This window comes from Dreissena polymorpha, chromosome 1 (assembly GCF_020536995.1).
Source record: "Dreissena polymorpha isolate Duluth1 chromosome 1, UMN_Dpol_1.0, whole genome shotgun sequence".
NCBI lineage: Eukaryota > Metazoa > Mollusca > Bivalvia > Myida > Dreissenidae > Dreissena > Dreissena polymorpha.
The window spans coordinates 68,350,794-68,376,871 of NC_068355.1; the positions used below are offsets into that span (position 1 = coordinate 68,350,794).

The 26,078-nt window shown below is 36.3% G+C and overlaps 2 protein-coding genes across 2 annotated transcripts in view; one reads left to right on the top strand and one right to left on the bottom strand.

The window, feature by feature from the left end:
* Positions 1–20,606, top strand: part of LOC127833781 (ubiquitin carboxyl-terminal hydrolase MINDY-1-like) — a 32,611-nt gene extending 12,005 nt beyond the window's left edge. Inside the window, exons 6-9 of the mRNA XM_052359238.1 lie at positions 13,201–13,397; positions 14,831–14,905; positions 17,025–17,196; positions 19,443–20,606. Of these exons, the coding sequence (XP_052215198.1) occupies positions 13,201–13,397; positions 14,831–14,905; positions 17,025–17,196; positions 19,443–19,457 (459 nt within the window). The 3' untranslated portion in view covers positions 19,458–20,606. The remainder of the gene's footprint in view (positions 1–13,200; positions 13,398–14,830; positions 14,906–17,024; positions 17,197–19,442) is intronic.
* On the bottom strand, positions 242–6,415 carry LOC127833803 (uncharacterized). Its single transcript, XM_052359256.1, has 4 exons — positions 6,052–6,415; positions 3,363–3,477; positions 2,181–2,320; positions 242–751 (listed from the first exon to the last, which is right to left on the bottom strand). Exons 1-4 carry the CDS (start codon positions 6,107–6,109, stop codon positions 630–632), a joined length of 435 nt encoding a protein of 144 aa, XP_052215216.1. The 5' UTR covers positions 6,110–6,415; the 3' UTR covers positions 242–629.
* Positions 20,607–26,078: the final 5,472 nt, after the last annotated feature.

The window sequence follows — 26,078 nt, forward strand, 5'->3', positions numbered from 1 at the left end:
CATGCTTTGGTGAATAAATACGTATTAGTTAAATGTTGATTGTTTTCTCATCTGGTACAGATTTGTTTTTGTCAGTGCTGTATTCTAAGTCAAAGTCTTGGACTAATTTTACAATGGCTTTTTGTGTTTAAAAATGAAAAGTTAAATTTTCTTTCAGTGTGCGTGTAGCAAGACATCAAACTTACAAGTGATATGTGTCAAAATTTTGTTTAGTAATCTTCAGACATCAACAAACTAAATGAATGTTTCCGATTTTTATAAGTAACACTAATCCCTTCATACATTTTGCAAAAAGGGTAAAATTACATCCATCAACAGTAATGAAAACTTTTAAAGTTATGTACAGAACTTATAATATTTGGCTCAAGAATTTTATGCCAGATAAAAGCTTACGAAGAAAATCGTCTGCTTTCTAATATTAAAGCATAATAGAGTACCATATACTGAATTGTTTTTTAATTTTTTTTTAATTCTTAATATAATGAATAAAATACATTGTGTTTTTTTATTTTTTTAATTCTTAATATAATGAATAAAATACATTGTAGATCAACAGTAACTTTATAATAAAAATTCTCAAATAATTAATGAGTATGTATTACATATATAAATGTTGTTTTTTTTGTCACTCATACGGCTAAGAACACTTCCAAAACTAAGGCCAGAAGTAGAGTTTGTATTGGTGACAATATCCCTGTAGAGCAAGCACCTGACCTGGGTGTCGTGTCGTACTGGCCTTTATATTCCATATCTGGAAAAAAATCAACAAATTAAGTAGCGATATTTATCCACTTAATAATAGGCTTTACCGCATATTCTTGTTTGAAATATTTGGCATTTGTGTGCAGTGATAAATTGCATATTAAGGATGTTTCAAAATATTTTATCTTTTCAAATACAAGTTGAAGTCTGATACAGATAAGATGGAGAAATATTTAAAGAACTGAAAGTGCGGAAGTTTACTTCTTAAAATTAGCTTTCAAAGATGTATATAAACTCCTGGTCTTTTATTTTATCAACACATAACACATATATAAAAAGACAGTCAAGAATGCTGAGTAAGAAAAGATAAAGGGATATATTATGCATGGTGTGCTGCTAAGTTCAGTCAGACTTTTATTTGAAATTTTATTTTATTCAGATGTAATCACAATATTTATAAATAAGATTATTTTATTTTTTGAAAGTACAGTGTGTATTCACAAGTTTTTCATAGCTTCTGCAGGGTAACATAATAGTCAGAAGATTTGAAATCACGCTTATAAGGTTGCAGCATACACTGCAACTCCAATATATCGCGGTTGAAGGGGTCCAAAGATCGGACTGTGATAAATCCGGCGCGGGATATAAATGGTAAGGTTATGTATGCATGTATATGTATGCATTAGCATCGTTATGCAATCTCAAAACACGCTATTTACCTACCTTATTCAATTATGTGTTATATCCATATATTATTCATTAGTATAACACAAAACATTATTCCTTGTGAGTATTTTCAAATGCATATAATTAAATTTGTAATCCGAAAAACATTGCCGAGTTGTATTGTTCAAGAAAGCATGCACAAATTAGACCCATGTACAAAATGACGTCATTTATTCTCAGGAAAAGCATGGGTTTTAATAGTAGTGCATTTTGACAAACTGAGGGATCTTTACCTTTAAATTAAAAGCAAGTAGTTTACACTGTATCTAACGCACACAGATTGTTGAGATAGGTCAGTATTGACTTGTGACATTTACAGTTATAATTGTGTACACCTTCATGTGTGCACTGGTGCGTTTCAGCAGTTCAAAGCAAATTCAATACAGAATGGTAACACCCGAAATGACCTGTGATGTTTGACAAGAGGGGCTATTGTTTATCGCAGTGCACAGGTGTTAAAGTGATGAACAATGTAAGCAAACAATCTGGTCAAAACTGGATTATGAATGTAAGATTAAAGTTGGTGAAAAAAGAGAAAAATACTAGCTTGAAACGGATTTTAATTCATCAAATTCTCAGATTAAAACATTTTATTTGGGGATTATGCTCGTCAGATTTTTGAGAGCCATAGCCGATTCGCGATATATTTGACAACGCGATATAACGGACCGTGATATATTGGAGTTGCAGTGTACTACTTTTTCCTCTGGAAAATTCCCTGTCTCTGCATTTCAACCACCAAGTTTACATACTTCCCCCTATGAGCGGACAGTTGTGTGGCTTGCCAGTGTAGTACTGCACGATGTCTGTCTGATACAGAGTGGTCTCCCCCTCACTGAACCTGCACTGGGTCTGGAACTGCATGGTGCACGTGTTGATATCCCCAAAGTGCCTGCAGACAGAAATATTTCAGAAATAACATTAATATCTGTAACCTGAATTGTTTTCTATGTTTTGGTTAGTTTTTTTTTCCCCCGAAGGAGGGCATATAGTAATCGGACCGTTTGTCCGTTCGTCTGTCCGTCACACTTTGCATTTAGGTTTCAAAAAATGCTCATAACTTCTATGTTGCTTCAGATAGCAATTTCATATTTGGCATGCATGTGTAAATGGACAAGGCCTTTCCATACGCACACAAATTTTGACCCCTGTGACCTTGACCTTGAACTAAGGGTCTGCGTTTAGGTTTCGAAATCTGCGATTAGGTTTTGAAAAATGCTCATAACTTCTATCAAGCGTTTATAAGGGGCATAAGTCATCCTATGGTGACAGCTCATGTTTCATGTAGGTTTTGCAGGATATTATGCAGGCCATTACAGTTTACTTAGGGAGGTGTGATTCATTAGATTAAATCACTGTCAGTACAGATGTAAATATATGTATATATTCATCAAAGTAGTCTTTAAATATTTTCATGTGTCAAGGTAATGCAAAGATTAATAGTATAATAGTGGTGAGCTTTATTTACACAATGCCTTTATGCATTCAAAAGCAGGGACAGGGTGCAATTGAACTGCACTGGCATATACAATATATAACTTAAAACTTCCTACCAGTAAATATGGTTTTCACCAGGTTTTGTAAACAAGGAGTCAAAATTGTTTTGAAATTTGATAACTTAAACAATATTTTGCATCATAATAGGTTGATCAGAATTATTTTGTTAAATGTTCTGAAAATATTGGGTTCCTGTTTATGAATGTAAAGAGTACTCTAAAACATATAATAATTTATAAGTATGTTCATACATCAAAATGATACTAAGCACATTATTTGCTTTAACTTAAATTTGAATAAGTGAATAAATTAATTTACTTGCATGCATAAAAAAGCACAATTTAGATACTATTGAAATCCCTGTTTTAATCTAATAAATGTCAATACCCTAAATCACTGTTGCTAAACTGTTTGTGGATCCTAAGGTATGGCCCTACCTGCAGATGTCCTGGTACTGCCTGTTGTGATTTGCTGTCCACAGTTTGCTCCACGCCTCAGAGCAGTGAGCCTGACAGGCGCTGTAACATTGGCCACCACTGCCTTTTGTCCAGCCTATAATGTCATAGTTTGTTTAGTTGAATTTGTTGCAGTTTTCAAAAGTATTTCAGTAAAGTAATGACATGCAGTTGAGCCACTTATGCTCAATAGATCATTGGAAGCCTGGGTACTACTAAAAAGTACCCGGGGCACTCGTTAAGTATACTACAATGCATCCTGGATAAAAGCACTCAGCAATTATAAGATTGTAACTGCTGCCCTAAATCTGATGTGGGAAAACATTACGCAACAAAATTCCCTTTGAAAAACAGTTTCCTCAACTATAACATGTTATTTTGAGTATGACGTTCAATAATATAGAAGCCATTTAACAGAATATTCATATAAATATGAACCTAATTAATGTGAAAAAAATGAGCCCACAACATCCAATAAAGCTTAAGTAATGTCGGTATGTTTTCGTATATTTTCCTCACCCAGGGTATATTGTAGAATACTGATGAGTACCCGGTGTACTTTAAAGTAGTACCTGAGCTGACACTGACCAATCGAGCCCTACTAATAATTTTCTTGGAAAACTGATAAACCTTTACTTATAAGAAAATTGTATGTGGACAATCTTGAATTAGATAAAGAGTAACAATAGCTGTTTCAATGAATGTATAACCAACCCTTTTACAAGTTATATGGTCATAGGGTTAATCCAGCCCGCAATATAATATCAAGGCCTCTACTGAACGAGGTAGCGGAAACTTTTTGAGGGATCAGCTTTCACTCTGCTTAGGGCTATAATACAACTATTCTGATATGGGTGAAACATGTTTTTCTGATCTTATTGTGGTGCTCTTACATGACACTTGTATAGAAACACATTTTTCTATAGACATTTAGAATAATTTGCTGGACTCAATGTTTCAAAAGGAATTCCTGAGTGCACAAGTCAAACGATTAAAAAAGTTCTGTTTCTGAGTGCAGAATTGTCAAAAAAATTTCTTATTCTAAATGTATTAAATGTGACATTTGTTAGAATGGAAATAATTTGTCTTTATTGTTTTATATTTGCAAATAAACCACTCTTCTATGAATTACCACATTTGTATCAGATATTGTTAATACAAGAGCATCGCAAAGCGGGTGCCAATGATCGGCTGCGGGTGCAGTTTTGAATTAATGAAAGCTTGTCAGAAGTTTTATATTAGAAGTCACAGTGACCTTGACCTTTGACCTAGTGACCCAAAAAGTGGTCTGGCACGTAGAACTTATCAAGGTGCAGCTACATTTGAAGTTTCAAAGTTGTAGGTGGAAGCACTTAATGTTAAGGTTTTAGCACGGCAGACAATGAGATGGCTATGACACTGCCTCTGAAAACAGCCGAGCTAATAAACAAATGAAGATGTGTTTAATTATTTTAATTACATATGTTTTGTGTCACTTTGAAATCATCAAGTAAAATCAATATAATTTTGGTTTAAAAGAGTTATTGCATGAAGTTATTAGTTCTATACCGGTTTCACTGGAGGGGACTGTATACTTAAGCCCTGGTCTGTCTGTCTGATCTTATAAAAAATAATCTGGATCTTGCATGTATTAAAAAAATGCTAAAGATGGGTTGATGCAATTTGGTATGTGGATAAAATGCCATAATGCAAATATGCATGTTATTTTTTTTTTTCTAATAAAATATTGTGTTTAATATAGTTACAGAAATAATTGAAAACTCAAACCAAGATCAAACAAGAAATAAAAAAGTACTGAAAGTTTGTTTCTTTAACCCTTTCAGTGCGGGAACCGAATTTTAAAGGCCTTTGCAAACAGTTTGGATCCAGATGAGACGCAACAGAACGTGGCGTCTCATCAGGATCCAAACTGTTTGCTATTCTGATAGTATTCTTTGAAAAAAATAGAAGAAAATGCTCATTTTAGAAATTCTGCAGACGACATTTTAGCAGACGACAAATTTCCCAGCATGCAAAGGTTTAAGATTCCTATGTAGATCCTGTTCTTACTCAGTCAACATTAACTAGGTAGTGAAGTATGTGTATTGTTGTTTGCAAAGCTATTGTTTACATGAATGTTCAAGTGATTATTTAAAGCTACATGTAGTTTGAATGTGGCTTGTTTGGATACCATCATTGTGCAGTCAACACTAAGCATCCCAGATTAACTTACTGCCGCTGGGGGCATTTTTTTTTTATAGATTGGATAACAAAATCAATGGCAGTATGTATGGTGTCATTTATTTGCTCATTATTTTCACAGATTGTGAAAGTGTGCATATTGAAAAAAATAAACCTGAAATATGTTACACTACAATTCGGACTTGATAATAAGTTCATGATACTGTAGCAAATTTAATTGATCAGTTAGCAATTTGGTTTTATTTTAATGCCTTGTTTCTTTGTAAATCTTTAATGCCACTTGAAAAAGTCACTCCATATCATTTTTAGTTCTAGGTAATAAAATATAATAGAAATACTTGCCAATTATTTCATGCATGCTTTCCAATCAAAAATACTTGCCATTAAAAGACATTTATTCTTATTTCTACCCTTTATTCTTATTTCTACCCTTTTATAGGCAAATATTACTTCTTTATGAAATTAACAGCTTACCGGTACTAGTATTTACCTATTTGAATTCCGGATAATAGCAAAGTCAGTTGAAACCAAACAAAAGTTTCCTCCATTATTGTTGATAAAATTGAGTACTTTCTTGTGCTCAGTATTCACTTTGTTTCTTCCGTGTACATCAGCTGAAAGCTGGAGATTCATTTATGTCACTCATGTATCTTTAACAGCACTCAACCTCATTTACTAAAATCTGAAACACTTTGGTATTTTCATGAGAATATTTTTTTGGAAAAAATACCTGCTTCTTCACTTTAACAAGATGTATAAATCAACACAATGCAATCTGAATACTTCATAAATCTCTAAAATGTAAATGTTTACATGCACTTCCCTCTAATCTTAGAAATAAAAGCGCATTAAAGATCCCATCTCAAGATGATTTGTTGACAATAAAGGAAACAAGTACTTCAAACATTGTTAGTTTGCTGTTAAGTCACTTATTGCTGGCTAATTTAATTGGTACAACAGCAGTGTTGATGATGGTATGATAAAATTGTTCACAATTAAGGCCAAACCAGGAAAAACGATTACGTTTCCTGTGATCTAGTTTTTAATGCAGTCATATTGTTGTTTGCTCTCTTTAGAACAACTGGCTTTTTAAAAGCTTTTGTAACCTTTAACATTTGGCTGTACCTTATTAATTATATATGTCACAATTATTGTTGTGGCCATTTTAGGATTGGGTCAAGAAACATTGACATGTGGAATTTCACTTCATAAAATCATCAAATTAGGAAAGGAACATTCATTTTTAATATTTATGCCCCCCTTCAAAGAAGAAAGGGTATATAGTTTCGCTCATGTCGATCTGTTGGTCCGTCCGTCCACCAGATGGTTTCCGGATGATAACTCAAGAACGCTTAGGCCTAGGATTATGAAACTTCATAGGTACATTGATCATGACTGGCAGATGACCCCTATTGATTTTGAGGTCACTAGGTAAAGGTCAAGGTCACAGTGACTCCAAATAGTACAATGGTTTCCGGATGATAATTCAAGAATGCTTAGGTTTAGGATCATGAAACTTCATAGGTACATTGATCATGACTGGCAGATGACCCCTATTGATTTTCAGGTCACTAGGTCAAAGGTTAAGGTCACAGTGACTCGAAATAGTAAAATGGTGTCCGGATGATAACTCAAGAATGCTTATGCCTAGGATCATGAAACTTCATAGGTACATTGATCATGACTGGCAGATGACCCCTATTGATTTTCCTGTCACTAGGTCAAAGGTCAAGGTCACAGTGACTTGAAACAGTAAAGTGGTTTTGGATGATAACTCAAGAATACTTACGACTAGGATCATGAAACTTCATAGGTACATTGCTCATGACTGGCAGCTGACCCCTATCAGGGGTGTGATTTTTCCGCAAATCCGCGGATCGGGTTTTCCCGGGGGTCACTTCTGAGATTCACGTAAATTCGTTAAAAAATTGTGTGGGAGGAGTGGGTACCACCGATTCCGCGGACGTATTTCATAAGCGGCCCAAAATATCCGCGGGCTGCAAAATCTCTCCGCATTTTACACTGGTAGATTCTGCCTTAGCATTTTCAAAAAGAGCGATATAATTGGCTGTCGTTTCCCAATCTTCCAATTAAAATCGGTTTCTTAAAATAAGTTTGGTATTTCCAAGCAGATTCGCTTCGAAATTTAAGATTGTTGAAATGACAAATAGCAATCGAATTAACAACTGACATCATATAGTTGGATAGGAATAACTCAATGTGTTTTTCAACGAAAAAGACTATGTTTTAGATACAAGCAACACATATTTTGTTTAGAAATGTGCACAGTGAATTTGTGTCACGGAAACAACAAGTGTTTGCAAATTGGAGTTCAGTCTACTTGCGAAGTAAAACAATTTAGAAGAGTATCGTTCGAACATGGAAATAGACAAACATGATTTGATTTACATGTTAGTGGATCTTTGTATAATCAGATTCATATGCATATTCTGCTTTATTATGCCCCCCTTCGAAGAAGAGTAGGTATATTGTTTTGCTCATAGTCTGTATGTCCGTCCACCAGATGGTTTCCGGATGATAACTCAAGAACGCTTAGGCCTAGGATCATGAAACTTTATAGGTACATTGATCATGACTTGCAGATGACCCCTATTGACTTTGAGGTCACTAGGTCAAGGTCACGGTGACCCGAAATAGTAAAATGGTTTCCGGATGATATCTCAAGAACGCTTATGCCTAGGATCATGAAACTTGATAGGTAGATTGATCAGGACTCGCAGATGACTCCTATTGATTTTCAGGTCAAAGGTCAAGGTAACGGTGACCTGAAATAGTGAAATGGTTTCCGGATGATAACTCAAAAACGTTTATGCCTAGGATCATGAAACTTCATAGGTAGATTGATAATGACTGGCAGATGACCCCTATCAATTTTCAGGTCACTAGGTCAAAGGTCACTGTGACCCAAAATAGTAAAATGGTTTCCGGATGATAACTCAAGAACGCTTATGCCTAGGATCATGAAACTTCATAGGTAGATTGATAATGACTGGCAGATGACCCCTATTGATTTTCAGGTCACTAGGTCAAAGGTCAAGGTCACGGTGACCCGAAATAGTAAAATGGTTTCCGGATTATAACTCAAGAATGCTTATGCCTAGGATCATGAAACTTGATAGGTAGATTGATCATGACTCGCAGTTCACCCCTATTGATTTTCAGGTCACTATATCGAAGGCCAAGGTCACCGTGACCTGAAATAGTAAAATGGTTTCCGGATAATAACTCAAGAACGCTTATGGCTACAATCATGAAACTTTATAGGTACATTGATCATGGCTCGCAGATGACCCCTATTGATTTTGAGGTCACTAGGTCAAAGGTGAAGGTCATGGTGACCCAAAATAGTAAAATGGTTTCCGGATGATAAGTCAAGAACGCTTATGGCTAGATCATGAAACTTCATAGGTGCATTGATCATGACTCGCAGTTGACCCCTATTGATTTTTAGGTCAATTGGTCAAAGGTCAAGGTCACAGTGACAAAAAACATTCTCACAATAGCTTTCACTACAACGGAGAGCCCATATGGGGGGCATGCATGTTTTACAAACAGCCCTTGTTATGTTTGTCACGCTGTTCAGAAAACTGAAATAGCATTGAACTGTTGTTGCAATAAAACAACTCCCAGCTATTGACCCTCTGGGTCGCTGGGAGTTGCAAATGAAAACCCGATTTTCAATAGAAACTCGCCGCCGGGCGGCAGTTTAATCGGAAATATTAGCCATATGAACTATTTTCTGGCATAAATAAACACAAATAGACCGTAAATATATCCATAATGCGCAAATAAAAACAACTTGCATGATATGTTATGCTTGCATAATATTGATATTAATCCAAAGTTTGAAACACGTCAACTGTTCTTTAAATGTATATGTTTTTGCATTGGACAAAGCCGAGTATTCCAAGTAATTCCGAATTCGAAAAATATGCTATAGACTATCTCCGAAATCCTCGGCGAGATAGATCTCGTGTCTAATCTACTAATTGTAATATACCAACTATCTCCGGAACATCCTTAAGATAGATCGAATCGGCAATTCAAAACTTCGGCTTTCGGTTTGATAACGGTTTTTGTATAAAGTTTTTGTTTTGAGTATTTCTCCACAATTCACTCGCAAATTGATATGGGTAATAACAGGTATTGTGTTTGTAACGATGTATTAGGTTGATTGAACTCGATTGTATAGACATACGTGAGACATAATTTTTTACATGAAAAAATGGGTTAACAAGAAGAACTCTGAGCTGTACGTATGTACTTATAAAAGCTCAGAGCATTCAAGAAGAACTACATTGAACTGAAGATGTGAAATGCAAGATATTGAACGGTAAACAAGTAAAATATATTAATTTAACTCAGTTTAATACATCATTAACACAAGAAGAACACTCAAGTGTGTTTGTGTATTTGTTTATATTAAGTCCATTTACTGTAATTCAATACATTGAAAAACTGCAGCTATTGATCACAATAAATGCTGTTTACTTTGCATCCTTAGTATGTTAAATGTGAAGTTTAACAGGTTTTTAAAGAAATATTGTTATGAAATTCAAGAAGTTGTTTATTTTAATGTCTGTTTGAAGGTTTGTCATTGTGTTATGCGCGCCATTGGCGTAGTCAAAATCAGTTGAAAGAATTTTACTCCCCACTGACTTTGCCTCAATCACGCCCCTGCCTATAGATTTTTAGGTCACTAGGTCAAAGGTCTGCCTAGGATCATGAAACTTTATAGGTACATTGATCATGACTGGCAGATTACCCCTATTGATTTTCAGGTCACTAGGTCAAAGGTCAAGGTCACAGTGACTTGAAACAGTAAAATGGTTTCCAGATGATAACTCAAGAATGCTTACGCCTAGGATCATGAAACTTAAAAGGAACATTGATCATGACTGGCAGATTACCCCTATTGATTTTCAGGTCACTAGGTCAAAGGTCAAGGTCACAGTGACTTGAAACAGTAAAATGGTTTCCTGATGATAACTGAAGAATAATTAGGCCTAGTATCATGAAACTTCATAGGTACATTGATCATGACTGTCAGATGATCCCTATTGATTTTCAGGTCACTAGGTCAAAGGTCAAGGTCACAGTGACAAAAAATGTAATCACACAATGGCTGCCACTGCAACTGACAGCACATATGGGGGCATGCATGTTTTACAAACGGCCCTTGTTATTTAACCTGTTCAATTGTTTAAAATTAATAAAACTACCGGTCATGCTGTTTTTCAAATATATTGAGTCTCATAATGATTTTGTGTTTTACATTAAACCTGGTTTTGTTAGTGTCAATATTAATTATTTTCTTGTCTATGTATTTCACATATATTTCCATTAGATTTGCTTCTGTGACTCATTTTAGGTTAAATGTTAAAGAAAGAAAGAACAGCAAGCACACAGATATTTTTGTTTGGTGTTAAAACTATGTTGTCCAGGAATGTTTCCATCCACATTAATTCTCCAATCTTCATTAAACTTAGTTCAAGTTGGTTAAAAACATGGCTGTTTGTAGGCGTGACATTTTTATTTATATGGATTTAGTAAACCTTGTTTACACTCTAGAGGCCACATTTATTGTCCAATCCTCATGAAACTTGGTCAGAAGATTTGTCCTAATATTATCTCGGATGAGTTATTAAATGGTTCTGGTTGGTTGAAAAACATTGCCGTAATGGGGCGGGGCAATTTTCCTGTTATGGCTATAGTAAAACATTGTTAACACCGTAGAGGCCAGATTAATTGTCCGATCATCATAACACTTGGTAAGAAGATTTGTCCCAATGAGATCTTGGATAAGTTAAAAAATGGTTCCAGTTGGTTGAAAAACATGGGCACTAGGGGCTGGGGCTTTTTTCCTAATATGGCTATAGTAGAACCTTGTTAACATTCTGGAAGCCACATCATTTGTCTGATCAACATGAAACTTGGTCAGAAGATTTGTGTAAATAATATCTTACATGAGTTCAAAAATGGTTCCAGTTAGTTGAAAAACATGGCCGCCAGGGGGCAGGGAATTTTTCCTTATTTTCCTGTAGAGGCCACATTTTTTGTCCGATCATCATGAAACTTGGTCAGAAGATTTGTTCCATTGATATCTTGGACAGGTTAAAAAATGGTTCTAGTTGGTTGAAAAAATGGCCGCCAGGGGGCGGGGTATGTTTCCTTATATGGCTATAGTAACAACTTGTTAACACTTTAAAACTCACATTTATAGTCCAATCTTCTTGAAACTTGGTGAGAACATTTGTTCAAACAATGTCTTGGACAAGTTAAAAAATGGGTCTGGTCTATTGAAAAACATGGGCGCCAGAGGGCGGGGAATTTTTACTAATAAGGCTATAGTAAAACCTTGTTAACACTCTAGAGGCCGTATTTTTTCTCTGATCTTCATGAAACTTCAGAAGATTTGTCTCATTCAAATCTTGGATGAGTTCAAAAGTTGTTCCAGTTGGTTGAAAAACATGGCTGCCTGGGGGCGGTGCATCTTTCTTTATTTCCTTATTCCATATAAGGAAAAATTCACCGCCCCATTCAACCAACTGGAACAATTCTTGATTTCATCTAAGATATCATTGAGACAAATCTTCTGACCAAGTTTTATGAAGATCGGACAATAAATGAGGGCAATAACTATAGTAAAACCTTGTTGACACTCTAGAGGCCACTTCAATGGTCCGATCTGCCAGGGGACGGTGCATTTTTCCTAATATGGCTATAATATAGGGCTGTAGTAAAACCTTTTAACACTCTAGAGGCCATATTCATCATCCAATCTTCATGAACCTTGGTCAAAAGATTTGTCCCAATGATATCTTGGACAAGTATGCAAAAAGATTCCGGTTTGTTGAAAAACATCAGGGGGCAGGGCATTTTCCCAAATATGGCTATAGTAAAAACTTGCAAACACTCTTAAAGTCACTCATATTATCCAATCTTCATGATTCTTGGTCTGAATATTTGTTTTAATGATATCTTGGATGTGTATGAAAATGCTTGTGGTCTGTTGAAAAACGTGGCTACATTAGCCTTTACAGACAGGGCAAACTTATCTGTGACAACTCTTAATGTACAGGCATTTAACCACCTTTTCACAGAGCAGATCTCAAATCAATACACTTGAGGCATGTTTGCACTTACTTAAAAAGCTTCAGTAAGTTATTTCCATAAAGTGATCAACAGACTAACTTATGCAAATGAAACAATTTTTAGCCACTTTTCTCAAACTTTAAGCATTTAATGACATCTGTGATAGGCTGGGGGCGCCCTGACACACTAACTTAATTGACCTATCCAAATGGGACAGTGAATGACTACAGACATGGCTTCCACTGGGGGGCATATGGATTAATTGAAAGCAGTATCTCATATCTTATGAATATCCACCTATTTCTACAATACATAAACCAACTCATGGAAAATGTTCTCTATGAGTGAGATTTTAGATTGTTTAAGATACGGGGGCTTTAGCTTTAACTAGCCGTGGTTGAAAATAGTTCACAATTAATTTTGATTGCTAATTAAAATAATGAATTGAAGAGAATCTGCTTTTGTTACTGCAATGTTCTGTCTAGCTATTTTCAACAGCTGTACGTTTATGTATGATTTCCAGGATGAACTCTTACAACTAGTCACAGATCAAGGCTTTCTGCACGAGGCCAACGTGGTCTGGGAGACGCTAAGTAACGTGGAGGGGGACTGTCACTTTGTGGACTCAAACTTCAGAACGTACACAAAACCTGAACCCCCTCCCCTGCAAATGGAACCTTCAAGTGTGCTATTGAACAGCGAGGAACAAATAGATCAAGAGTGAGTCATTGGATAGTCTTTGCAAGGAAAGCTTATTATATTGACAATACATGTATTGTAAAAGAACACTCGTGAATTAATTCTCCTCACGCCTGTACAGTATAGTGAATGTAATTCTTACTAGCAATTATCAATTGTTTGTTGAAAGCGAGGTTAAACTCAATTTTATGAAGTTTAAGTTATACAGTATATAACTAAGATTTATTCTATATATTTTGCAATAATTTAAGATGCCCTTTTTCTAATATCGGTCGATCAGTACACCAGTTTTGTTTTCATAGTCTAGACTAATACAAAACTGTTGTTTCATCATACGTTACACAATTTAATTTAAATGTCTATCAATATAGTATATTTTCCAAATATGACAATTGTCTCAATTACTCTAGGAATTAGTAGAGTTACCTGACTTGTTTGATGAAAAATGTCCCTTTTAGAGCTTTCAGCTTATAGGGGTATTCCACTACGACCCGATTTCCCACGATTTGTCCCGATTTCCAATATTTTGAGGTCGGGGACATTCGTAGCTCAATCGGCGAAGGTCCTTACTCATTCGTAGCTAGTCGTGAGCCGATCGTAAGTGATTCCTGCAACTCGTGAGCTCCCGAAAAATCATGGCCAGATTTTAAACATGTTTTAAATTTGGCCAGGACCTCCAAGACTGAATTTAATCGCAGTTGACTCATAACAGCGTCGTAGTGCGTTCTTGGGCGTAGTAATGGAATTGTAGGTAAATCGTGACTCAATCGGGAAATCAGTGATCACGTGATCTGTCTACGAATCAGCTACGACTGTGTCAAAACTCTCACACGTTCACCCTGAAGAAGTTGCGAGTCTGCTAAGATTCTCGTGATTTAGTTACGAAACAGTTACGATTTTAGGAGAATGGGTGTGGTAAATAAACAGAGCTTCTCGGTTTTTTCATTCATTCAGTTGGTAGGGCTTTGTATGAATAACAGGTAATTTGCCTATAATCAAAAATGGCAAGAAAAGGGGGAAGATAAGAAGAATACAATCAATATACCAATACTACAGCTGCTCTTTGTCGAACTTCCATTTTTGATTTGGCGCCAAAAAAAGGAACGGAGGCCTTCTTACACATGTACATGTACACAGAAGAATGTAGGTCACATGGTAAAGAATGATCAATATCAATAGGTTTGGGTGCCTAATTAATGGGTGCGTTCGGTAAGGTCCTAGCCTTACTGAATCGTAGACTGTCACGAGTCTTCCCTATCCAATAAATGTGATAAATCGTAGCGAATCGTGGGCTTGTTTTCGTAGTGGAATAGGGCCATTAGTCCATCTATTAGTATCCAAATTTGGTTTTAAAACATTGCAGTAAGCATCAAATAATATTCTTATGTCATCACTGCTAAAGTTAATGTCTTTTCGTTCTTATTGTTTATTTCTTACAATTATTTGTTTTGAAGTTATCTGGTGGCACTATCACTGCAGCAAGAACAACAACAACAGACCTGGAGTGCTCCAGTATCTAACATGACCGAGTAAGGAATTTCCTGTTTTTAGCGAGGCTGTTTTCGGAGAAAACCCGAGCTTTTATCATAGCCAGCTTGTCGTGTCGTCCGCCAGCGTCGTGCTAAAACCTTAACATTGGCTCTAAAATCAAAGTACTTCCACCTACAACTTTGAAACTTCATATGTAGATGCACCTTGATGAGTTCTACATGTCACACCCATTTTTGGGTCACTAGGTCAAAGGTCAACGTCACTGTGACCTCTAAAGAAAAAAAAAATCTGACAAGCTTTCGCAGCCGAGCGTGGCACCCGTTATGCGGTGCTCTTGTTTGTTTATATATAATCATTTCTTGTGGGTTTACTTAGTTCATGTTAATGCCTGAGGCACAAATGATCCGGTCAACGGTCGATGTGTCCGGTCTCCAGGCATCACAAAGACTGGACACATTGCTGCTGTCCGATAAGTGACAAAGTTTAATACCTCAGTCACAAATAGACAACGATCACCGTCTGATCAGCAGACAACATATTTTTCCGTTCGTCCGGCGTGCTCTTGGTCGATGATGGCATGGACACCGGGTCATTTGGTAGCATCAAACACTTGTAGATTATTCTTTGATCTCACAATTTTTTAACTCATCTATTTTTGGAAAAAAAATTATGAGCTAATGTCATTACCTAAGCATCGGTGTCTGGTTAAGTTTTGTGTTTAGGTGCTTTTTTCTCATAAAGTATAAAAGCTATTGCATTCAAACTTGGTACACTTACGTACTTTCATGAGGGAACCGGCAGGCAAAGTTAGATAACTCTTGCTGGCATTTTGACAGAATTATGTGCCCTTTTTATACTTAAAAAATTGAAAATTTGGTTAAGTTTTGTGTTTAGGTCCACTGTTTTCCTAAAGAATCAAAGCTATTGCATTCAAACTTGGTACACTTACTAACTTTCATGAGGGAACCGGCAGGCAAAGTTAGATAACTCTTGCTGGCATTTTGATAGAATTATGTGCCCTTTTTATACTTAAAAAATTGAAAATTTTGTTAAGTTTTGTGTTTAGGTCCACTGTTTTCCTAAAGAATCAAAGCTATTGCTTTCATACATGCAACACTTACTAACTATCATAAGGGGACTGTGCAGGCAAAGTTATGTAACTCTGACTGGCATTTTGACAGAATTATGGCCCCTTTATACTTAGAAAATTGAAAATTTCGTTAAGTTTTGGTTTTGGTCCACTTTACTCCTAAAGTATCATAGCTTTTGCTTTCAGACTTGGAACACTCGCTAACTATCATAAGGGGACTGTACAGGACAAGTTGCATAACTCTGGTTGGCATTTTGACAGATATATGGCCCTTTTTTTTACTTAGTAACTTTGAATTTTGGTTAAATTTTATGTTTAGATCGACTTTACTTCTAAAGTATCAAAGTTATTGCTTTCAAACTTCAAATACTTTCACGTTAACCATGTTAATTTACTAACACTCTTTTTGCATTTGTAGATTGAAATATACATAAATATATTTGGAGAATTTTCTTTTTACTGATGTAAAATTCAACATTAGTAATAATAAACAATATCTTTTTTTCATTACATTCATTACACTGAGTCATTTTGTTAAAATATGCTACCCCCATTGCTTTACAGATTCATTATTATACCTTCCATTTTTTGGAAAATGGGCATACACTTAGATGTAGTCCTTGTAAACAATTAAATTATTTCTAAACAAACATGACTTTAAACAATCGTGATAAAATTGAATTAAATTCAAACTTTCTAAACTGTGTCTTAATTCATGTTTATACAATAAAACAAGGGTACTTGCGTTGCCACGTAGCCTCTTCTTTCACTTACATATGTGTATACAAGCAAATACATTGAGATAAAAGTGTTTCTTTTATCATCCTATCTGACAAATAAACATTTTTAATTGATTTAAATGATGCATGCATGAGTTTATGTACAAAGCGTCATCCTACAGACAAAATTGTTGCTCGTTTTAAGCTTTGTGAAAGCGTCTTTTTGCACATATTGGTGGAAAATTAAAAAGTTGTTCCCATCATTCAACACACATACCCATACATGTAACATGTGGAGCACTTTTTATGGGCAATGATTGACTTAGTCCATGCTTAAATGTGTTGTAGTGAAGAATTTGCAAAGCAGCTGCAGTTAGAAGAAGAAGAGAGGGCAGCCATGGAGGACCAGCGTGGTCAAGTGAGCAGAGATCCACCGCCAGCCAATCAGCAACAGCAGCGTCGCAACCATGGAAACAGGAGAGACGACAGAGACAGAGATGATAAAGGAAAGAAATCAGATGTAAGATGATTTATATTAGTTATTGAAACACTTTGAAAATTAATATTTATACCCAATGTTCCTAAAACTTACTAAGTACTTATTAATTATTTCTCAGCCTAGTTACAAACATGATACTTTCTGAGAACATTTGTGATACTGAGAGTTCCAAAATGGTGTTTGCCTGTTGAAAAACATGGCTACCAAAGGGTGGTGCAGTTCTCCATATATGGCTAGATTGAAACCATGTGAACACTCGTAAAGGCACATTTCTTTGCCCAATAGTGATGAAACTTGCTCAGAACATTTAATCAAAGGATATTTCGGTCAAGTTTGTAAATGTTGGTCTGTTGAAAGACATGACTGCCAGAGATAGATAATTTTGTATTACTATTATATGGTGATAGTGAAATCTTCTGAACACTAGAGCTGCAACGATACGATCCGATTCATCGAAAATCGATTCGAAATGCTTCGATTCGATTACGATACCAAACCTACCATATTCGATTTGATTCTTTAACATATATACATATATATACATAGATACGTAAAGCGCTGTATTTTGACAATTGATACAGGAAGGTGTAGGTTTTATCTTTACCTGTAATTACGACGCGCGCGATTGGTTGCTTATTACTTTAGTCATCCAATCAATAAGCCCGTTACGGTCTACTTTCGGAAAAGCATCAAAATGGCTGAACAAGTTGTTGCCAACAAATTGAAATTATCAGATGCGCCTAAGAAGCTAAAATCAAAAGTGTGGCAGTATTTTGGGTTTCGGGATGGTAACCCTACCAATAAAGCAAAGTGTAAACTGTGCTTCACGGATGTGGCGTACGCTATGTCCGGCTCAACCACTTATCTTATTTAATGTAATATGTCAAACGCAAACATAACGTTGATTTAGCAAGACAAAGAGGTCGCACAAGTGCAACTACTCAAGTCGCCAGCCAGAAAAGTAGTTCTATTTCTGTTGGAGTTTTGTTAAGTTTATTAGAGAATGTGATTTGTCCTACAGGTAACAGGTGATGCTGTCATGGCACAGTGGTAGACATGCTTATAGCGGTTTTGGGTAAAAGTGTAATAGTGATAGTACTACCATTCAACTGATTTCAGATACGTTCTTATGATTATTTATTTATTTTTTATATTATTGTGTAATAGAAAAAATCGGTATCGGAGTGTCTGAAATCGAAATCGAATCGAGCTGTTGGTGAATCGTTGCAGCTCTACTGAACACAAGATGTCACAGCTGTTTATTCAAAGCTCCTAACATTTATTTTAATGATATCTTGGCAGAGTTTAAAAATGACTCTTGTCAGTAAAAAAAAACAGCTGCCAGGAGGGGGGGGGGGGTGATTTCCTTTATTTGGCCTTAGTGAAAGCATCTTAACTTTTAAGAAGTCTCATTTTTTTTCATAATGAAACTTTCCAATAACATTTATTCTATTTATATCTGAGTTTACTTTGGAAAAGCTATAGTAAACCTTGTGAACTCTTTTGAGGTCACAGTTTTTTTTGTCCAATTAAAATACTAGTTGCAGAGAACATTTGTTCAAATACCATTATTATGTAGGTGGAGTAAGAAAACAGTTTTGTTCCTTTCAATAATCACGGTGCCTATACCACATGACTTTTTCGAATCTGTGTTGGGAGAATAAAGCGCGACCCAGTTAACATTTTTAAGGATCTCTTATTAAATATTTCACAATTTTTAATGGGATAAAGTGCAGAGCCCGCTCATTCGTAATAGTTTTCTATAGGTATCATGATTTTTTTAAACAAATAAGTATTTTTTTCAGTTAAGTGCAACCGCGCGTTTAAACGGTTAGAAAAATGTCGGATCAGTGTGGGGACTTCATATTACAAACGCGCTGTTGCACTTTACTGAAAAAATACTGATTTGTTTTAACATATAATGATACCTATAGGAAACTCTCACAAATTAGCGGGCTCTCCACTTTATCCCATTAAAAATGAAGAAATATTTAACAAGACATCATTAAAAATGTTGACTGGGTCGTGCTTTATTCTCCCAACATAGATCTTAAAAAGTTACGTGGTATAGGCACCCTGATAATTGGGTATCCTGTGGTTAGGTAGCAGTTTTTCTAATATACCTACAGATATATATTACAAGCTGGGAACAGTCAAGGTCAGTTTGGTCTCAGGTACAACATTGAAACTAAAGATATAAATTAAGGTTCAATTCAAAAATGGAATCTGCCATTATAGAAGATAAATCCACCACCTGTCTATTTCAGTGCTGTTTATTATGACATCAATGCCTTGACATGCTGTGATCATTGAACCGTGCAATACACAAGATATAGAAGACCAGAACACAAACCTTTTGTGGACATTTGAGTGAACCAGGTTTTCCCACACAATTCTGATGCATAAATAACCTGGGTGCAACTTCCTGTGTTAAAGACCTAGTATAAGGAATATCTGGGCCCTGCAGTCTTTTGTCTCAGCTGTCTGAGAAAAAGAGAGCTGCATCATGCAAAAAATGGGTCATGTGCCATATGCTGCCAGTGTAGCTTCAGACCAGCATGCCAAATCGTGCAGTCTGGTCCGGAGCTACCCTGTCCCCTACAATCACACAGTAGGGTTTTGTGTTGTTTATACTATAAGAAGGGCAAGTCATTACGTGTTTGTCACACTATTAATTGCAGAGTTATGTACCATTGACCATAGGCAAACAATTCAATAAATCAATGTGAAGCTTTTTGTCTTTTTGTTTAATAATTTTGACGAAGTGAACTTCAGACTTGTGTGATAAATTTGTCTAATAGTCAAGTTAATCACCTGCTAGAAATGAAAAATTGCAGTTTTTTTGTCATCTTAAATAAATGTTCTAGTTATTTTTACTGTGTGCTCACTGAATGTTAAAAACAACACATGATTTCATATTGAACATTTAATACAAGAATTCCAGATCACCAGTACTTATTTATCACTGTATTGCAATTATTTACAGGAGTTTATTATGAATGGAAACTGTTACAATGTTTTGGGTGTGACTGGCATTTTTATTTCTGATTTTCCAATGTAAATACATGGTTGTGTATCAGCATGTTACTAATCAAGAGTAAAACAGTGTCACTGGGATGTGTCATTCTTCACTTCCTTACTTGGAATACCTGACAATAATTGCTCACACGGACAATCGCTCTTACGCTAATTTTGACAAGGCCGACATTCGCTCCTACCTTGTTTTGACAACCCGGTCAGTCGCTCCTACATGATTTTGACATCCCGGACAATCACTCTTACATAATTTTGACAACCGGGACAGTTGCTCCTACATTATTTTGACAACGCGGACACTTGTTTCTACGTAATTCCTATCAGGACCATTCTATCCTAAATTACATGTATTGGAATAAGTGCCAATTTTCGAATGGAATAAAATATAATATATATATATGTTTTTCTGGTTTTATTTCAGAATACATTAGGCACAAACAAACCGTTTAAATAATATGCCAACAGCAAAGAATAATATTTATAAAAAAAATAATCAATAATTGATATTACCACAATGGTAGTATCAATCGATAATGACAACTTTGACATCTATAATCATAATGTGTGAACCGTGCATTACGATTACAAACTGGCATCACATTAAAATTAATTAAGATAACAATAAGTAAACAATTGGTTAGGTCCTTGTAGTCACATTTGACCCATTAAAATATGACATTTGAATATTTCTGAATTGGCATTTCTATGATCATTAAAATTTACAAAAAGAAATTTTCGTGAGCATGAATGAGCATAACAACATACAAATTAGTTTAATATGTCTACTTACACCAAGATCTGTAATTAGCGAACAGTTGCAGGAATCATAGCAACTTTTACTGCATACACATCATATTGTACACTTAGAAGTGTATTTCTTGTAGTACCAGTGACCCTCAAAGCATAACACAGGCAGACCGCGTTTTTGTTCATTAGGATTTCCATGTTGGAAGTTAAATTCAAAGTGAGGGACATTACTATATAAACACATTGTTTTTCACAGTTTGTTAAATACAATTAAATTAAAGAATCAGCAAACCTTAACCTATTTATTGAATTAGTTAATTAATTAACATCACATTGATCGGCACATGTTGAATCAGCTAACTGTTAACATTTTAGGTAAATTGAATGTCGGCTAATTATAGGTGTTAACCTTTGATGGTCAAAATTATGTAGGAGCGACAAAAATCACTTTGTTTGTTGTCATAAACAGCACATGCTTATATGTATTTGTTGCACTGTAAAAGATATTCAAAGTTAATAATGAATTTGCTATAATTGCAGCAATAGTATCACTGTGTGATAATGATGGGGTGTTCACAGCATATTGTAGAGTTCCAACATGTTCAGTTATTTCTGTTAGCACTGCCCAATGTTCAATATTGCCCTATCATCATTTATATGTTACAGTTATATCAGTATGATTGTCGTGTTGTGAAGTTCATTTTCATACAAATTCACTTTTGGCCTTTTTTTTGTCATTACATTTTTCTCTGCAAGAGAACCGCTTCACAATTTTAACCCTTTCAGTGCGGGAACCGAATTTTGAAGGCCTTTGCAAACAGTTTGGATCCAGATGAGACGCCACAGAACGTGGCGTCTCATCAGGATCCAAACTGTTTGCTATTCTGATAGTATTCTTTAAAAAAAAATCCCAAGAAAATGCTAATTTTAGAAATTCAGCAGACTACATTTTAGCAGAAGACAAATTACCCAGCATGCAAAGGGTTAAGGCGAGTCAGTGTTTCATGCATGTTTTGATGTTTTTTCATGCTTGCATAAAACTATAAAGATAAAGCTTGAGATCTTGTTAAATGAAACACTGACAGTGAAAACTCATGAATAGTTTATCTGCATGTTACTTTTTAGCTCACCTGATTACTCAGGTGAGCTTTTGTGACCGGTCTTTGTCCGTCGTATGTCTGTCCGTCCGCCCATCCGTTCGTTAACATTTGCTCGTAAACACTCTAGAGGCCACATTTCTTGTCCAATCTTCATGAAACTTTGTCAGAAGCATTGTCCCAATGAAATCTCGGTCGAGTTCAAAACTGGGTCGTGCCCGGTCAAAATCTAGGTCACTAGGTCAAAAAAAAGAGAAACCTTGTAAACACTGTAGAAGTCACATTTCATGCCAAATCTTCATGTAACTTTGTCAAAATGTTTGTCTTGATGATATCTTGGTTGAGTTCAAAAGTGGTTCCGGTCCGTTGAAAAACATGGCTGCCAGTGGGTGGGGCAGTTTTCCCAATTTGGCTATAGAGAAACCTTGTAAACACTCTAGAAGTCACAATTTTTGCCCAATCATCATGAAAGTTGGTCAAAACATTGGTTTTATTGATATCTCGGACAAGTTCCAAAATGGTCCAGATCGGTGAAAAAACATCGCCGCCAGTGGGCGGGGCATTTTTCTCTATATGCATATAGTGAAAACATGTGAACACTCTAGAAGTAACATTTTTGGCCCAATTTTCATGAAATTTATTCTAGATGTTTGCCTTAATGATATGTTGGTTGAGTTCAAAAGTGGTTCCTGTCCGTTGAACAACATGGCCGCAAGTGGGCGGGGCAGTTTTCCCTATTTGGCTATAGAGAAACCTTGTAAACACTCTAGAAGTCACAATTTTTACCCAATCATTATGAAAGTTGGTCAAAACATTGGTTTTATTGATATCTCAGACGAGTTCGAAAATGGTCCAGTTCGGTGAAAAAACACTAGGTCAAGGTCACGGTGACCCCAAACAGAAAATTGGTTTCCGGATGATAACTCATGACGCTTATGCTAAGAATCATGAAACTTCATTGGTACATTGATCATGACTCGCAGATGACCCCTATTGATTTTCAGGTCACTAGGTCAAAGGTCAAGGTCATGATGACCCGAAATAGTAAAATGGTTTCCGGATGATAACTCAAAAACGCTTATGCCTAGGATCATGAAACTTCATAGGTACATTGATCATGACTCGCAGATGACCCCTTTTGATTTTCAAGTCACTAAGTCAAAGGTCAAGGTCACGGTGATCCAAAATAGTAAAATGGTTTCCGGATGATTACTCAAGAACGCTTATGCCTAGGATCATGAAACTTTATAGGTACATTGATCATGACTTGCAGATGACCCCTATTGATTTTCAGGTCAAAGGTCAAGGTCTCGGTGACTCAACTTGATAAATTGTTTCTGGATGATAACTCAAGAACGCTTAGGCCTAGTATCATGAAACTTCATAGGTACATTGATCATGACTTGCAGATGACCCCTATTGACTTTCAGGTCACTAGGTCAAAGTCACAGTGACTTGACACAGTTAAATCGTGTCCGGATGATAACTCAAGAACGCTTAGTCCTAGTATCATGAAACTTCATTGGTACATTGATCATGACTCGCAGATGACCCCTATTGATTTTCAGGTCACTAGGTCAAAGGTCAAGGTCACAGTGCCAAAAGACGTATTCACACAATGGCTGCCACTACAACTGACAGCCCATGGGGGGCATGCATGTTTTACAAACAGCCCTTGTTATTTTTGTAAGCAATTAAGTTTGATGTTTGGTAAGTGAGGTTAACTCAAAATATAGGTAACCAGGTCAAATCTTACAAAAACAATTACACTCCAAACGCCAGAGTTTTGGTTCAATAATGATGAAACTTGTCCAGGATGTTTGTCTGGACAATATCTAGATCAAGTTTGACATTTGGTAAAGATTGAATGAACCGACTCCTCTCAGGTGAGCGAACTAGGCCCATCTTGGCCCTCCTGTTTCATTTGTAATGATTCACCCGTTTCTGAGTTATAAGCCCTTGAATTTAGCTGAGTAAGCAGTGCATGGGTATATACCCACTTTGATACGTATTTTGAAGCATTTGTGGTCCCTCAGAAAGATAAATTTAATTTAAGACATTTCTTAGTAGATTCAAGTTATAAAAGGCTTCATTTCCAACCCTTAGATACTGATGAGCAGCAAACAGCATAAACATTACCCCAGAACTAACACATTGATCTTCAATGTTGTTTAATGTAATTTTTATAAATGCATGTAAAATGTAACCTAGGTGGTGGTTTATATAATTATTGGAATACATTAAACTTAATTCTGTTGAAATGAATTTTTGAAAAAAGTTCAGACTTGTATATAATTCGGGCACTGATCTTTGAGGTTGCTGTTTTCTACATTAAGTGGTGCATGTATGTTGCACGTTGCCAGTGGTCTGATTTTGCTTAATAAATCCATGTGAGGATTGGTATTTTCTACTATGTGTTTATATATATTTAAGTATTATCACGTATGGATTATTTTGTGTTCATCCAAATGATCGCTAAAAATATAGGTTATAATATGATGTGGGTTATATCACAAAGTATTCTTACAGGCTGCTCTGTTTTAACCAGTAGGTGTAACACATTAGGTCTCTGATGTCTGCTTTGTTCCTATTCACATTCCTCCTGTTGTACGAGCTCTTTATAATACCACTTTTGTCAGAGTAGAAACATAATGTGATATCTCTACCTGTTGATTTGCTTCTGTTATGTGTCTTGTATGTGTGTATTATACACAATTTAATGTTTCTTGATTTATTTAAAAGTAAATAAAAATGTTATGGTAACAAGTGTTGTTAACTCTATTCATGTATAAATATTAATACATGTATACTCTATTGTACTGAGATGCAATACCACCAAATATCAGTGCTTAAAATTTAAAATAGAACAATTCTATCAAACCATGTTTCCATTATTTCTGAAAAGAAAACACACTGTCAATCAAATCTCATGTTCTGCCATCAATCAAGTACTTTGTTTACATGTTATTATTGTGCCACATCCTCCATACTTGAAGCAGGATTAGGAACTGGACATGTTCTGTCTCTGGGAATACCAGACTTAATGCATGTGCTTTAAGTATCTCCGGCTAGTAGCCTGTACAGTCCGCGGGCCGAGATGGGATGTCATTTAGTATCTCCGGCTAGTAGCCAGTACAGTCCTCGGGCCGAGATGGGATGTCATTTAGTATCTCCGGCTAGTAGCCAGTACAGTCCTCGGGCCGAGATGGGATGTCATTTAGTATCTCCGGCTAGTAGCCTGTACAGTCCTCGGGCCGAGATGGGATGTCATTTAGTATCTCCGGCTAGTAGCCAGTACAGTCCTCGGGCCGAGATGGGATGTCATTTAGTATCTCCGGCTATTAGCCTGTACAGTCCTCGGGCCGAGATGGGATGTCATTTAGTATCTCCGGTTAGTAGCCTGTACAGTCCTCGGGCCGAGATGGGATGTCATTTAGTATCTCCGGCTAGTAGCCTGTACAGTCCTCGGGCCTAGATGGGATGTCATTTAGTATCTCCGGCTAGTAGCCTGTACAGTCCTCGGGCCGAGATGGGATGTCATTTAGTATCTCCGGCTAGTAGCCTGTACAGTCCTCGGGCCTAGATGGGATGTCATTTAGTATCTCCGGCTAGTAGCCTGTACAGTCCGCGGGTCGAGATGGGATGTCATTTAGTATCTCCGGCTAGTAGCCTGTACAGTCCTGGGGCCTAGATGGGATGTCATTTAGTATCTCCGGCTAGTAGCCTGTACAGTCCTCGGGCCGAGATGGGATGTCATTTAGTATCTCCGGCTAGTAGCCTGTACAGTCCTCGGGCCTAGATGGGATGTCATTTAGTATCTCCGGCTAGTAGCCTGTACAGTCCTGGGGCCTAGATGGGATGTCATTTAGTATCTCCGGCTAGTAGCCTGTACAGTCCTCGGGCCGAGATGGGATGTCATTTAGTATCTCCGGCTAGTAGCCTGTACAGTCCTCGGGCCTAGATGGGATGTCATTTAGTATCTCCGGCTAGTAGCCTGTACAGTCCTCGGGCCTAGATGGGATG

Coding starts and splice junctions, on each gene's coding strand:
- LOC127833803 (XM_052359256.1), bottom strand. CDS start 6,109: ATGGAGGAAACTTTTGTTTGGTTTCAACTGACTTTGCTATTATCCGGA. Junction 3,478..6,051: donor ATTATCCGGAATTCAAATAG/GTAAATACTAGT, acceptor ATGACATTATAG/GCTGGACAAAAGGCAGTGGT. Junction 2,321..3,362: donor CAGTACCAGGACATCTGCAG/GTAGGGCCATAC, acceptor TTCTGTCTGCAG/GCACTTTGGGGATATCAACA.